We start from the raw sequence: 14,841 nt of genomic DNA on the forward strand, positions 1-14,841 counted from the left end.
TGTGTGGAGTTTGCATGTTCTCCCCATGTCTGCGTGGGTTTCCTCCGGGTGCTCCGGTTTCCCCCACCACTAAAGACATGTCGGCTAGGTTAATCCTCCAGTCAGAGCCACTGACCAAAGGCACTGGCTCATAATCTGGAGTTGGTCCCCGGGCGCCGCACCGTGGCTGCCCACTGCTCCTCAGAGATGGGTTAAATGCAGAGAAAGAATTTCACTGTACTAGCTGTATATGTGACAAATAAAGTACCTTTACCTTTACCCGCCACACTGAGTCCACATCAGTCCTGTAGTGTAAATCTAATGACAGACCACTCACCACAGACAAAGTCACAGTTGTTCTCCAGCGGCTGTCCGGACGAGCTCAGGCCGCATGGCCCAGACAGCGGGAGACCAGCGGCTCATCTCCGCCTCCTCCACAGGCTGATTCAGGCGGTAAAGCTGCCTCCAGTCATCAAAAAGAGAAGCTGCACACAAAGAACCACTCTTTTCATGTTACCTCCAAAGGAGAAAATAAACTGCGATACAACTGTTGGTGTTAAACTTTGTACTGTGACTGCATTAATTCAAAAATGCTCCACTGCACTTTGCTCCATGAAATAAAATCCCAAGTTAACAAACAACTTTTATCACACATGTCACAAAATGTTCTTTAAGATCTCTGGGTCAAGGATACACAGATCACGAGGAAGTTGAGTCACTGCACAGTTTATTTTTCTTTAAAAGATGATCATAAAAAGCTAAAAGGGCATTAAAAACGTCTGTCGTTGGAATGAGCAGTGGGGGGGCTAATACACAGTCTTTGATACAGTCCTTTTGTGCGCTGACAAGTCCCAGCGCCGTAAATCCTTGGGGAGGGCTCTTGGGTGCGTGGCTGTAGGCGTGGGCTGCGTTGGGACCCTCTCTGGAGATGCGAGGAAGGTTCTACGGAGTAGAATGAACAACCATGTGTGCACCAATCACAATATAAATTTAGGAACTGATTTGGAGATACACTCGCCTGATGCCAATAAGGCATGAAGCATATCAGCCAAGTCCCGTGGGACTCGATCTGACCGCATCCTTGCTGGCTCTTCTCATGCAGTCCCTCTGTGTACCCGCAGCTACTCTCACTAGCTGGGCTGCTCGTCGCAGACAGGCTCCTCTCTGCTTGCCACCCCAGGGAAGAAAGAAGAAGACGCTGTATCCTCTGGCCTTGCCCCTTCATCCAATCAGATTGTCTACTACTGATTAGGGAAATTTCGTAAATCTCTTCACTGGAATGGAGACGCCACCACAGCTGCATTGGGGAGAGTTAATTGGCACTGCACACAATATGATCACACACACACACAAAAAAAACAAATAAACAAAGTCATAGGCTCTCCCAAAACAGACTGTGACACACACACACACCATGTTACAGACATAAAACATGAGGGAAGTCAGCTACAGAAGCAAAAAATGACATTTACCCAAGTTAAGTGAACCAAATAGTATGGAAATTATGTGATAAACACAAAACACTCAATGGATAATTTTGATGGCATCAGATGATAATTATAATCATTAACAGTTATTGGTAGTCCAACAGCTATAATAGTGCCATGATGTAAATTATTGTCCAGCAGGGGGTTTAATACAAGTAGATACATCAGGAGGAAACCACTCAAGTGAAATTACCAAGTCTGACTGATCTCCAAGGTTTCAGATAGATGATGACCTCCTGAACATGCTCTGGTCACCAAGGAGATGTGTGCACTCAACAGGTGAAAAGGTCAAGATTTAGGAGAATTTGCAACCAATGGAAACTCCATTTACAACACAGCAAGAAATGAACTGAAGACATAAACCACAGAGTCAGATCTGAGTTCTCATAGAAGAAAGGTAAGGAAGAATTACTACTATTACTACTAATTAAGAGGATGAGTCACTGTGAGCACAGAAATCATCAGTGTTGACCACAACTGTGGAACAAATAAAGGAATCTTAATCTTAAAAACTGAGCAATAAACAAGCAATAAACAATTAATGAGTAACAGGAAAGGCAGCAGCTTCACCAGCTCTTCCACCACTAAGGCCAAAATCTGTCTATTGTTATAGCAAGTGTGATATAGTGCGGCTCAGAAACAAAGACGACTCAGATGTGATTCTTTTCCTGGATTTATTCACTACAGAGGACGAAAAAACACATGTACAGTACATACAGTCTCCTGGTCTTTCCTGTGCCTATACAACACAGCACTGTTGCACTGGCTAAAGCAGTGCTGTGACGGCTGCACCGTCCCCTAGAATCAGTGCTGTGGTTATTTGGCCTTGGACAAACAAAGATTGTACATGAAGTAAATAAAAGCATAAATGTTGCGTTGTGTAAACATAAACAAAATGCATCGCTAACACAAAGAAAAATACCTCGTTAGCCGCTGGTCTGGTTCTTGACACACTTTAGGCCATGCTTAGCAGTAGTAATAAACATTGGTTCCGGGCCGAAACACAACAGCACCGATAGAAACAAACTTATAAAGTACATTATGAAATTAACCCATGTTTTAACACACACATGAATTTATTTATTTAACATTTTTATCTAAATTATTCAACTACATGAAATAATGAATTATTATTTTAACACAATTACAACAGCACTTACACAGGGCTGGCGGTTTGAATCCTGCTCTCTTCCAGTCTCTGTCGTAGTGTCCTTACCTTGCCTTGTGTGCATGCGTATGAATGATCGTGGTGGTGGTTGGACGGGCCGTTTGGCACACATTGGCAGCCACGCTTCCGTCAGTCTGCCCCAGGGCAGCTGTGGCTACACATGTAGCTTACCACCACCGGTGTAAATGTGGTATGAATGAATAATGGTTACTGTACGTGCTTTGGGTATCGGGTATCAATAGAAAAGCGCTATATAATTGTAAACCATTATTATTATGATGTTTTTAGCACATTTTAACAGGGATTGTCGTTATTTTAACCTCTGTCTCTGCCTCAGCTGTATTTCAGACCAGAGTGCTTTCCTTTGTTAATATTCCTAATAATAATAATAATAATAATAATAATAATAATGGTTTACATTTATATAGCGCTTTCCATGACACCCAAAGAGATTTACAGAAACCATTATTCCTTAATACCACATTCACACAGGTGGTGGTAAGCTACGTCTGACTGACAGAATCATGGCTGCCATTTTGTGCCAAATTGCAGCTCCGACTACCACCAAACATCCACACACTCTCACGCGGGGCAAGGTGTCTTGCCCAAGGACACTACGACAGCTAAATAGGAGAGAGTGGGATTCGGACCTCCAACCCTCTGATCATTGTCGGCCACAGCCGACAGCTTTTAAAACAGTGTTTCCCAACCTTGGGGTTGGGACCCCACGTGGTTTCGCCTGAAATTCAAATGAGGTCGCCTGAAATGTCTAGTAGCCTAATTGATTAATTAAAAAAATCCGACCAAAAAAGGTTAGGAACCACTGTTTTAAAAGACACTTGGGTTTTTTTGGAATGTACTTGCATAGATCTTTCAGCACTCACAATGGGCCACGATATAGGCCTAAATGAAAAACTTTATATAACTTGTTGTGCTTTTTTGATGAGCAACGGCAACTGGAATATTCAAAAACTGTCAGAAATAGTTAATAAACATTTACTTTCTTTGAAAATTAAGGATAAAAATATTGTAAAAATATTTCATTTAAAAACTTTATAACCGCTTTCGGTATTCGGTATTATTCGGTTATTCGGCCAAGCGTTTTGATTTTATTCGGTATTCGGCTTCGGCCAAAAGATGCCATTCGGTGCACACCTACCTCGTTCTGTAACAGCAGTGGACACTGACATTCTGCGTGTTGTGGAAATATTGTAAGGCTGTATAACAAAGAGTCTCATCCACCTGAAGGCTTGATGAAACTATGAACACAACCAGTAAGACAATTATTAAAAGGAAGATGCATTTTCCAAAGAGCTCTTATTTACTTTAATCACACAGTGTGGCTGATAAAAACAAACTACGTGTGACTGAGTTTATGATAACATCCTGTAAATACAACTGGTGAACTGTGCAGCAAAGAAGTTGATGTGTATACTCTTCAAATTGAAGAGTATATTACACATCAACTTATTTTATATTGAAGATATAAAAAAGTAAGAAGCCATGACAACATTATCTGAGGTGTTCTGGGTTATCTGTCATGTTTAACATTCAGTTCTCATTAAAACGCACAAAATACAGTTAATTATGATTTATTTTCCATTGTGATTTAAGCTCTACAGGTTCGGACTAACTCTTTTTCAGTGTAACATTGTATATTAATTAACTGTCAAAACAACTTAACAATCAAATAAACGATCGATTAATCCTAGGTTTATTTAAAGCAGAAGTAAGTGGTCCGGTCGTTTTCGCTAATGCTGCGTTCCAGGCAGGCTTTTGAAATCGTAAATTACAGCTTCAAGTCACAACTTACGACTTTGTAGCGTTTCAGGCAACCCACTCGTGTTTTTCCGACCTGTTTTACCGGTGAAAGTCACTATAACGGCCACTCGTAACTTCCGACCAGTGAACTCGTACCAGATCGAACTGGTACCACTTCACGGTCGGAAAAATACGAGTTTCCTTGAACGCACCATAACAGTCCTCGTCGCTACGTCACCACATTCACGGCGTTCCTTGGCTGCACACACAGCCCTGCATGCCGTTCTCTCTCCTCATTGGATAAAAACTGTGGGATACGATAAATGTTTTCTCTTCGGCTCAGAGCAGAGCAGAGGGACTGACAGACCCGTGTTTCAGTCCAAACACTCTATGTAGTGATTGCTGTCGGAAGATATTTAAGACTTATATTAACACAAATATATCACTTACTTCTGCTTTAATATGAGAATCTTAATCATGGTCAGTCCTATTGAGCGTGTGTGTGTGTGTGTGTGTGTGTGTGTGTGTGTGAACCCCCCACCACCACCACACAAACATTTGTGTTTATAACGTTGATATTTAAAGGGATAGTTCAACTTTTGGCAAATTGGCCCATTGCCATAATCGCTATTGTCATAGCAGTAGGTTCGTTACCTTTAATTGTCGGTGTAAGCTATTTTTAGAACAGCGGAGCGGAGCCGCAAGCTGCTCAGGGCTACGCTACGGAGGCTCATGGGAATTTCTTGGTTTCCCTCATCAAACTCATCAAATAGCCTATACAACCCAACAACTCCAAAACGCTGTCGTGGACAAGCTGTGAGCTGCACAATCACCACGCTATGAGATAATAATGGAACGTTACGAGACGGAGCCGTTTTAGAGGTAAATTCATGCAAAACCGCTGATGTGCGTTGCATTCAGGGACAGTTTTTCAGCAAGCAGACTCTGTATTTACCCTGTATTTACCTCGAAAATGGCTCTGTTTCGTAACGTTCTGTTATTATCTCATAGTGTGGTGATTGTGCAGGTCACAATTTGTCCACAAAAGCGTTTTGGAGTTTGGGGATTTTGTATTTGATGAGTTTGATGAGCGGAACCAAGAAATTCCTTTAGCCTCCATAGCGTAGCTCTGAGCAGCCTGCTGCCCCGCTCCGCCGTTCTAAAAATAGCTTACACCGACAATTAAAGGTAACGAACCTACTGCTATGACTATAGCGATTATGGCAATGGGCCAATTTGCCAAAATGCTTAACTATCCTAAGTTATATGATATCCGTGAAAAGTAAACATTAGCCTACCACTTAGTGATTAGTGTAGGCTTCTAGCTTTACAGTAGCCTATAAACTTGCGGAGTTAATTAACCAGTCAATCATACCGTTAAGATAAACATGTTAAAAATGCATAGAATTATGTGTAAACGTACATGCTTTTATTTTGTTTTAGCTCGGAGCGGTGTTTAACTAACTTCCGCTTGAGACTTCCGGTATGGATTGGATGTATGACGGTGCCCTGGTCGGCCATTGTAACTGCAGGAAGGTACTCTTGGAAAAACTTTTATTGACATCTACTTTATTTATTTATTTTTACCACTGGTTATCACAGTCAAATGGCTTCTCTTATTTATGGACTTTCATATGTTCATTAAGACTCATTTTAGAAGTAAAAGTTTTACCACAGATAGCATAGTCAAATGTTTTTTCTCCTGTATGGATTATCATGTGTCTTTTGTAATTCTCTTTTCTGTTTATTTTTTTTTACCACATATAGCACAGTCAAACGGTTTCTCTCCTGTATGGATTCTCATATGGAGTTTAAGAGTCCTTCTTTGACTGAATTTTTTACCACAGAGAGCACAGTCAAATGGTTTCTCTCCTGTATGGATGCTCATGTGGCGTTCAAGACTCTCTCTTAGACTAAATGTTTTGCCACAGGAAGAACAGTCAAATGGTTTCTTTCCTGTATGGACTCCCATGTGTTTTTTAAGATTACTTTTCTGTGTAAATTGTTTACCACAGAGAGCACAGTCAAATGGTTTCTCTCCTGTATGGATTCTCATGTGGCGTTGAAGATTCCTTCTTTGACTGAATTTTTTACCACAGAGAGCACAGTCAAATGGTTTCTCTCCTGTATGGATTCTCATGTGGCGTTCAAGACTCTCTCTTAGACTAAATGTTTTGCCACAGGAAGAACAGTCAAATGGTTTCTTTCCTGTATGGACTCCCATGTGTTTTTTAAGATGACCTTTCTGTGTAAATTGTTTACCACAGAGAGCACAGTCAAATGGTTTCTCTCCTGTATGGATTATCATGTGGAGTTCAAGACTCTCTCTTAGACTAAATGTTTTGCCACAGGAAGAACAGTCAAATGGTTAGTCTCCTGTATGGACTCCCTCGTGTTTTTTAAGACTACCTTTATGTCTGAATTGTTTACCGCAGGCAGCACAGTCAAATGGTTTCTCTCCTGTATGGATTCTCATGTGGACGTCAAGACTCCCTCTGTGACTAAATGTTTTGCCACAGGAAGCACAGTCAAATTGTTTCTCTCCTGTATGGACTCCCATGTGTTTTTTAAGATTACCTTTCTGTGTAAATTGTTTACCACAGAGAGCACAGTCAAATGGTTTCTCTCCTGTATGGATTCTCATGTGGCGTTCAAGACTCTCTCTTAGACTAAATGTTTTGCCACAGGAAGAACAGTCAAATGGTTTCTCTCCTGTATGGACTCCCATGTGTTTTTTAAGATTACCTTTCTGTGTAAATTGTTTACCACAGAGAGCACAGTCAAATGGTTTCTCTCCTGTATGGATTCTCATGTGGAGTTCAAGACTCTCTCTTTGACTAAATGTTTTGCCACAGGAAGAACAGTCAAATGGTTTCTCTCCTGTATGGATTCTCGTGTGGCGTTGAAGATTCCTTCTTTGACTAAATGTTTTACCACAGAAAGCACAGTCAAATGGTTTCTCTCCTGTATGGACTTTTGTGTGGTCTTTAAGATCCACATTACGTTTAAATGTTTTCCCACACTCTGAGCAGCTCAGAGACTTCTTACCAGTGTCACATTCTTCATCACTTACATGAACAGCTTCACTGTTCAAACCTGACTCAGGTGCTCTGGTTTCTCTCCAGTCATCATCATTGTCTTCAGTCTCAGCAGACGACACTGAGACCTCATCATCCGTATCTGGTTGAAGATCTTCAAGCTGATCTGAGTTCCTGTCTGGTTCAGATCCTCCACAGTCGTCTCCATCGGCCTCTATCTGTTCAGCTGAGCTGCTGGTTGGAGGCTCTGCCTCAGTTTGTCTTTGATGAGGTTGTAGGGACTGAGGTTTCTCCTCCTCTTCGTCACTCCTCACATGAAGAGAAGCGAGGGAGAACGTTGGAGTGGTCAATAGTTCCTCCTTTTCATCTTTAATATGTAGACTCTCTGGGTTCTCCTGATCCAGACTAGTGGTCAACTCAGGAGGATCTTCTGCTTTAATCATCAACAGGTGCTGATCACCTGCAGAAACAATGAAACACACATCATGAACAACAGTGTCTTCATACTGTCACTCGTATAACTGGTGTCTGTATGAACCCCAATATCTTCTCAGTGGACACCAACAGCATTTTATGCAGCCAGCTGCACCCATTCATCAAGTAATCCATAAAGTCACGCTAACAGAATCCTCCAGTTACCACCATCAAAGTACACCTTCATAGAAAACGACTAGTATAGGAATAAAGTATTGTAGACTATTGGACTCTAACCAAAGCCCTAAGAGCCCTGAGCTACATCAAAGCTTTCAAACTGAGATAAAAATTATACTGAATGAGAAAAACAATTACGAGTGTGATCAATACTATTGTTACTCTTTAGTAGAACTTCAAGTTTATTTACACTGCCCGTCCAAAAAAAGAACACACACTAATATTTGCTGTGGCCCATTGCCATAATCGCAGTAGTCTTTGCAGGAGGTGCGTTGCCTTTATTTGTTGGTGTGAGCTGCTCAGAGCTACGCTACAGAGGCTAATGGGATTTCTTGGTTTCCCTCATCAAATTCATCAAATACACAATCCAACAACTCCAAAACGCTCTGGTGGACAAGTTATGACCTGTACATTCACCATGCTATGAGATAATAACAGAACGTTACCAGACAGAGTTGTTTTAGAGGGAAATCCATGAAAAACCGCTGATGCGCGTTGCCTTCAAGGGCAGTTTTTCAGCAAGCAGTCTCTGCATTTTAAAACAACTCTGTCTGGTAACGTTCTGTTATTATCTCATAGCGTGGTGAATGTGTAGGTCACAATTTGTCCACCGGAGCGTTTTGGAGTTGTTTGATTATGTATTTGATGAGTTTGTTGTAAAACAAGAAATCCCATTAGCCTCCGTAGCGTAGCTCTGAGCACCTCGCGGCTCTGAACCTACTGCTATGACCATAGCAATTATGGCAATTGGCTAATTTGCCAAAATGTTGAACTATCCCTTTAAGAAATGGGACAATGCATATTAATGAACATTTAAAAAAATGTAAATATGAAAAGAGATTGTAGCCATACGGCTCATTTCCATCTCTTGTCCCATAAGCAGGTAGGTGTAAGATGGATAAGAGAAGAGAAGATAGGAAGGACAATAAATCACAAAACTTTCCCACAACAACCACAACAATAACAAAAATGCACAACAATACAGACTATAAGTTTGGGATGACACATGATTAACTAGCTCAATGTTAAAATTCTATTGTTAACATGGATTATACAGTAAAGTGCTAATTTGCATTGCAGGAGTGCCCATAATAAAGTGCTAGATTGTGGGGGAAATGTGCTTGTGTAAGGTGCTAAATTATGTACCACTGTATTCTATTCATTTTGCACTTGTTCAGTTGGTCCAACATGTCCCGTTACAACATGAGTGGCGGTTAAATCCTGAATTAGCAAAGTATAGCCTAATTCAAATCATAAAATTTACTACTCAAATGTTCCTTTTCTAAAAATGTATATCTGTGTGTGACATGGGGTAGGGATATCCCCTTTTAGTTTAAATTAAACTCAGCACCCCTAAAAATTTGAGTAAGAAATGTTGTTGTTCTAAAATTTTTGTTTGTCTTTTACACGTGTTGTGTATCTATGTGTTGATGAAAAAGAAGTGACCTCCTCTGACATGTTTTCTTTTGCAGGCCAAGAAGAGTTTATTACAAAAAAGGACAATGTCAAGAAAATGCAGAATCCTGGAGAGCCTCTGGTGTTGTTCTATCCCCAGAATCCCACCTTCTCCTGACAGAGAGGTGCCACTGTCCAGATAGTTAAATCAGCCTTTCTCAAAGTGGGTGCCGCGGCACCCTGGGGTGCCGTCTGACTGCGTCAGGGGTGCCGTGAAAAAAACTTCTGACATTTCATAGAATACATTCTTTTTACATATAGGCCTATGCAAAGGGGCCGTGTCCACCGGACGCCCTTTTAACCCGCCCTCGGCGGGAAAAAAGCTCTCGGGTCGGGGCTTCTCTTTTTTTGTCGCGGCGCTCAGAGCGCTCAGAGTTGAAATAATCAACTTTTGGAACAGCGCCGCACTTATCAAGCGGCTCGGACGTGAGGCGGCTCGTTTCAGCAGCGTTCAGAGAGAGAGAGGGAAGGGAGGGAGAGAGAGAGAGAGACCGCTCCGTGGACACAGTCGTTGGTCACGGGCGCTCAGAGCAGCAGGGGCCGTGTCCACCGGACACAGGACGCTATGAAAAAAATGCGTCGTACAGACAGGCACACATCACGAGTCACACCCCCTCCTCTCTCCAGTGGATCTGTGTCCGCTCTGTTCCGACTCCGGTGCGTTTGATGTATAAAAACACTCTGCAGTGACACGGTAGAAACTCTCTGATTGAGAGAGTCAGAACGGAGCGGAGACGCCGGTGGATTCATTTGAGCGCGTGCCTGCGCGCTGCGCGCATGTAGACCTTTCTCTCTTCCTCTCACATTGCGGATTATTGTGTGCGTGTGCGTGTGTGTGCATATGTAGGCTACAGAGGCACCTATGCACCCTGCATTTACAGTTTGTATTATGCTCTGTTAAATAATACTGTCTCATCTAAATAAACAGGACATTTACATTTAGGCTATGCAGTGTTATTTTGAATTACATTTTACACAGGGGTGCCCTGAGATTTTATTCACTTTTGAAAGGTGCCCTGACTGAAAAAAGTTTGAGAAACGCTGAGTTAAATGACCTCTGACCTAACTTTCAAAGAAAAACCCTACCCCCACAGGAAAAGGAAGAAACACATTGCTCAAGACACATTCCACAAAACAGGCAAGATCCAAGACACATTTCATTAAACAAAGAAGATCACAACAAGACTTTGAATCAGTTACCTTCATCTATTAGACCAAGCTCCTAAACAACTTATCTAACATCTTTATGTAATTTATGCTCGTATGTGCGTGCCTTTCTCCCTTTTAACATTTCTGTTTAAACATAAACTGTGGCTCTTCACAAATGAAGTTCCTAACGTTCTTCAGATTTGAATTGAGCTGAGTTGAGGATAATACAACACAAAGTTAACCTGTGTGGTGTCATCAAAGATGTGTCTCACACTTATTTCCTTTTACCACTCTAGTACAAACCACAGATTACTTTTCGTATTGTTAGGAATAGGGATGTAAACATAAGGGTACTACTACTATTAGCCTAAATGAATGGTCAGTTAATCTATGTTTTTCCAGGGGAATTGTTCCGTGAAATGTAAACTAGCAACATTGTAGACAGCCTTATAAAAGCTAAAAGATGAATGTAGTAGGCTACAACATGTCCTCTTTCTCTACAAACCGAGACTCGCATGATGTTAATGGATTTAAACCTGAATCACCAACCGGTTTTGTGCTGCAGGAGAACATCCAGCAGGTTCCTCTGCCGCTCGATCTCCTGTCTGAAGCCCGAAGCCTGCGCCTCGTAGCCGGCTACGACTCTGTCCACGGCCGCTAAGATTTCCTGGGAGGCGGCGGTGAGTCTCTCGGTGACGAATCCTCTCAGAAACTCCACCTCAGACATTTTACTCAAACTCTCGGTTGCTCCCGCCCAACAACAACTAGGCTGTATTGTTTCCCCCCTGTAGAGTCAAATGATGAGAGGTGATGTCGGTCCAAGGTAACGTTTTATTAGCAACCAGCTTCAGGAACCTAGTGTGATCACCACCGCTAACAACAACATTCCTGCTAGTGTGTTCTTCCACACGTTACTATAAGCTCTCGCGGGAGTACCTATATTACGGCAACACCCGGCCACCAAACAGTGCGACTATGACAATACTGTCTACATCCCCAAATCAATGACAGTAAAGCATTTTATAACTTTTCACTATTGCACTGTGAATCAAAATTTAAGGTTGAGCTTATCCAAAACATATTGAAATAGAGTGGTGCTTACATTTCAATCCAGTGCAATGACATTGCCACTTTGTAACCAACAAATTAAATTCAGCTCACTCAATATTTGTATGCCTTGTAAAGAACACATTAAACAAAATTATCCAAGTCATGTGCTAAACTCACATCTTTGTATTTGTATTATCTAAGTATTTGTGCTTTAAGTTCAGATCTCAAACTCAGTCCAAGTATTTTCTGTTTGGCTTGGAGACTCTTCCACTTCTGGTGACATACATGGAAGTGGAAGGCTGGGCTGCACCTTGTTCCTGTGTCTCTGCACTTGTTGGTGTTTGACAATGTTCTGGTTGTGCATGTGTGTTGTCAGGGTTCTCTGTTTGAGGTGCATGTGTGTGTTGTGGTTCATTTCCATGTGTGATGGAAACTAGGGGTTGTGGAGGCTGCGGCTCCCTCACTGGCAGGAGGTGCTGTCTGTTGCGTCTGTACTCCCTCCCTTCAGACTCAACCACATATGAACGTGGCTCGATGCAGCTTCTCTTCACTGTGCCCAACTTGTCGTGCATCTCTGCAGAGCCTCAGGCCTGTATATTAAATGGAAGGATCAGAGGGGACAGTTTGGGGCACTTCACCTACTGCTCAGCTCTTGGGAGAAGTGTCGTCGATTATGCCATCTCAGACATGGACCTCATTTACAAGAGAAACAACATAGTCATTCCATATGTTTCTGGAGTATCAGAAAAACTCAGGATATAAAAAAAAATTATCACTCAGGTGATAAGTGTGGCTCAGAAACAAAGATGACTCAGATGTGATTCTTTTCCTGGATTTATTCACTACAGAGGACGAGAAAACACATGTACAGTACATACAGTCTCCTGGTCTTTCCTGTGCCTGTACAACACAGCACTGTTGCACTGGCTAAAGCAGGCTGCACCGTCCCCTAGAATCAGTGTTGTGTTTATTTGGCCTTGGACAAACAAAGATTGTACATGAAGTAAATAAAAGCATAAATGTTGCGTTGTGTAAACATAAACAAAATGCATCGCTAACACAAAGAAAAATACCTCGTTAGCCGCTGGTCTGGTTCTTGACACGCTTTAGGCCATGCTTAGCAGTAGTAATAAACATTGGTCCCGGGCCGAAACACAACAGCACCGATAGAAACAAACTTATAAAGTACATTATGAAATTAACCCATGTTTTAACACACACATGAATTTATTTATTTAACATTTTTATCTAAATTATTCAACTACATGAAATAATGAATTATTATTTTAACACAATTACAACAGCACTTACACAGGGTTGGCGGTTTGAATCCTGCTCTCTTCCAGTCTCTGTCGTAGTGTCCTTACCTTGCCTTGTGTGCATGCGTATGAATGATCGTGGTGGTGGTTGGACGGGCCGTTTGGCACACATTGGCAGCCACGCTTCCGTCAGTCTGCCCCAGGGCAGCTGTGGCTACACATGTAGCTTACCACCACCGGTGTGAATGTGGTATGAATGAATAATGGTTACTGTACGTGCTTTGGGTATCGGGTATCAATAGAAAAGCGCTATATAATTGTAAACCATTATTATTATGATGTTTTTAGCACATTTTAACAAGGATTGTCGTTATTTTAACCCCTGTCTCTGCCTCAGCTGTATTTCAGTCCAGAGTGCTTTCCTTTGTTAATATTCCTAATAATAATAATAATAATAATAAAAATAATGGTTTACATTTATATAGCGCTTTCCATGATACCCAAAGAGATTTACAGAAACCATTATTCCTTAATACCACATTCAAACAGGTAGTGGTAAGCTACGTCTGTAGCCACTGCTGCCCTGGGGCAGACTGACAGAATCATGGCTGCCATTTTGTGCCAAATTGCAGCTCCGACTACCACCAAACATCCACACACTCTCACACGGGGCAAGGTGTCTTGCCCAAGGACACTACGACAGCTAAATAGGAGAGAGTGGGATTCGGACCTCCAACCCTCTGATCATTGTCGGCCACAGCCGACAGCTTTTAAAACAGTGTTTCCCAACCTTGGGGTTGGGACCCCACGTGGTTTCGCCTGAAATTCAAATGAGGTCGCCTGAAATGTCTAGTAGCCTAATTGATTAATTAAAAAAATCCGACCAAAAAAGGTTAGGAACCACTGTTTTAAAAGACACTTGGGTTTTTTTGGAATGTACTTGCATAGATCTTTCAGCACTCACAATGGGCCACGATATAGGCCTAAATGAAAAACTTTATATAACTTGTTGTGCTTTTTTGATGAGCAACGGCAACTGGAATATTCAAAAACTGTCAGAATACCGTAGTTAAAAAACATTTACTTTCTTTGAAAATTAAGTTTAAAAAAATATTTTATTTAAAAACTTTACAACCACTTTCGGTATTCGGTATTATTCGGTTATTCGGCCAAGCGTTTTGATTTTATTCGGTATTCGGCTTCGGCCAAAAGATGCCATTCGGTGCACACCTACCTCGTTCTGTAGCCTAACAGCAGTGGACACTGACATTCTGCGTGTTGTGGAAATATTGTAAGGCTGTATAACAAAGAGTCTCATCCACCTGAAGGCTTGATGAAACTATAAACACAACTAGTAAGACAATTATTAAAAGGAAGATGCATTTTCCAAAGAGCTCTTATTTACTTTAATCACACATAAAACAAACCACTGATAAAAACAAACCACGTGTGACTGAGTTTATGATAACATCCTGTAAATACAACTGGTGAACTGTGCAGCAAAGAAGTTGATGTGTATACTCTTCAAATTGAAGAGTATATTACACATCAACTTATTTTATATTGAAGATATAAAAAGGTAAGAAGCCATGATAACATTATCTGAGGTGTTCTGGGTTATCTGTCATGTTTAACATTCAGTTCTCATTAAAACGCACAAAATACAGTTAATTATGATTTATTTTCCATTGTGATTTAAGCTCTACAGGTTCGGACTAACTCTTTTTCAGTGTAACATTGTATATTAATTAACTGTCAAAACAACTTAACAATCAAATAAACAATAGAGAATCTTAATCATGGTCAGTCCTATTGAGTGTGTGTGTGTGTGTGTTTGTGTGTGT

General features: G+C 41.4%; 1 protein-coding gene across 1 annotated transcript; it reads right to left on the reverse strand.

Moving 5' to 3' along the window:
* Positions 1-327: 327 nt before the first annotated feature.
* LOC146975407 (uncharacterized) lies at positions 328-12,310 on the reverse strand. The gene is made up of 6 exons (XM_085796629.1): positions 12,203-12,310; positions 11,238-11,457; positions 7,783-7,893; positions 6,805-7,743; positions 6,154-6,552; positions 328-464 (listed from the first exon to the last, which is right to left on the reverse strand). The coding sequence occupies exons 1-6, from the start codon at positions 12,308-12,310 to the stop codon at positions 328-330; spliced, it is 1,914 nt and encodes a 637-aa protein (XP_085652755.1).
* Positions 12,311-14,841: the final 2,531 nt, after the last annotated feature.

The sequence above is a fragment of the Trachurus japonicus genome, chromosome 13 (genome assembly GCF_045865225.1).
Source record: "Trachurus japonicus isolate A0001 chromosome 13, Traja_1.0".
In the NCBI taxonomy this organism is placed as follows: domain Eukaryota; kingdom Metazoa; phylum Chordata; class Actinopteri; order Carangiformes; family Carangidae; genus Trachurus; species Trachurus japonicus.

Bases quoted from the DNA above. Each gene is read 5' to 3' on its own strand.
- LOC146975407 (XM_085796629.1), bottom strand. From the start codon at position 12,310: ATGCACGACAAGTTGGGCACAGTGAAGAGAAGCTGCATCGAGCCACGT. The intron at 11,458-12,202 runs GTGAGGGAGCCG...GAAACAATACAG, and splicing joins ACAGACAGCACCTCCTGCCA to CCTAGTTGTTGTTGGGCGGG. The intron at 7,744-7,782 runs TGACCACTCCAA...CTCTTCATGTGA, and splicing joins AGATGAAAAGGAGGAACTAT to GGAGTGACGAAGAGGAGGAG.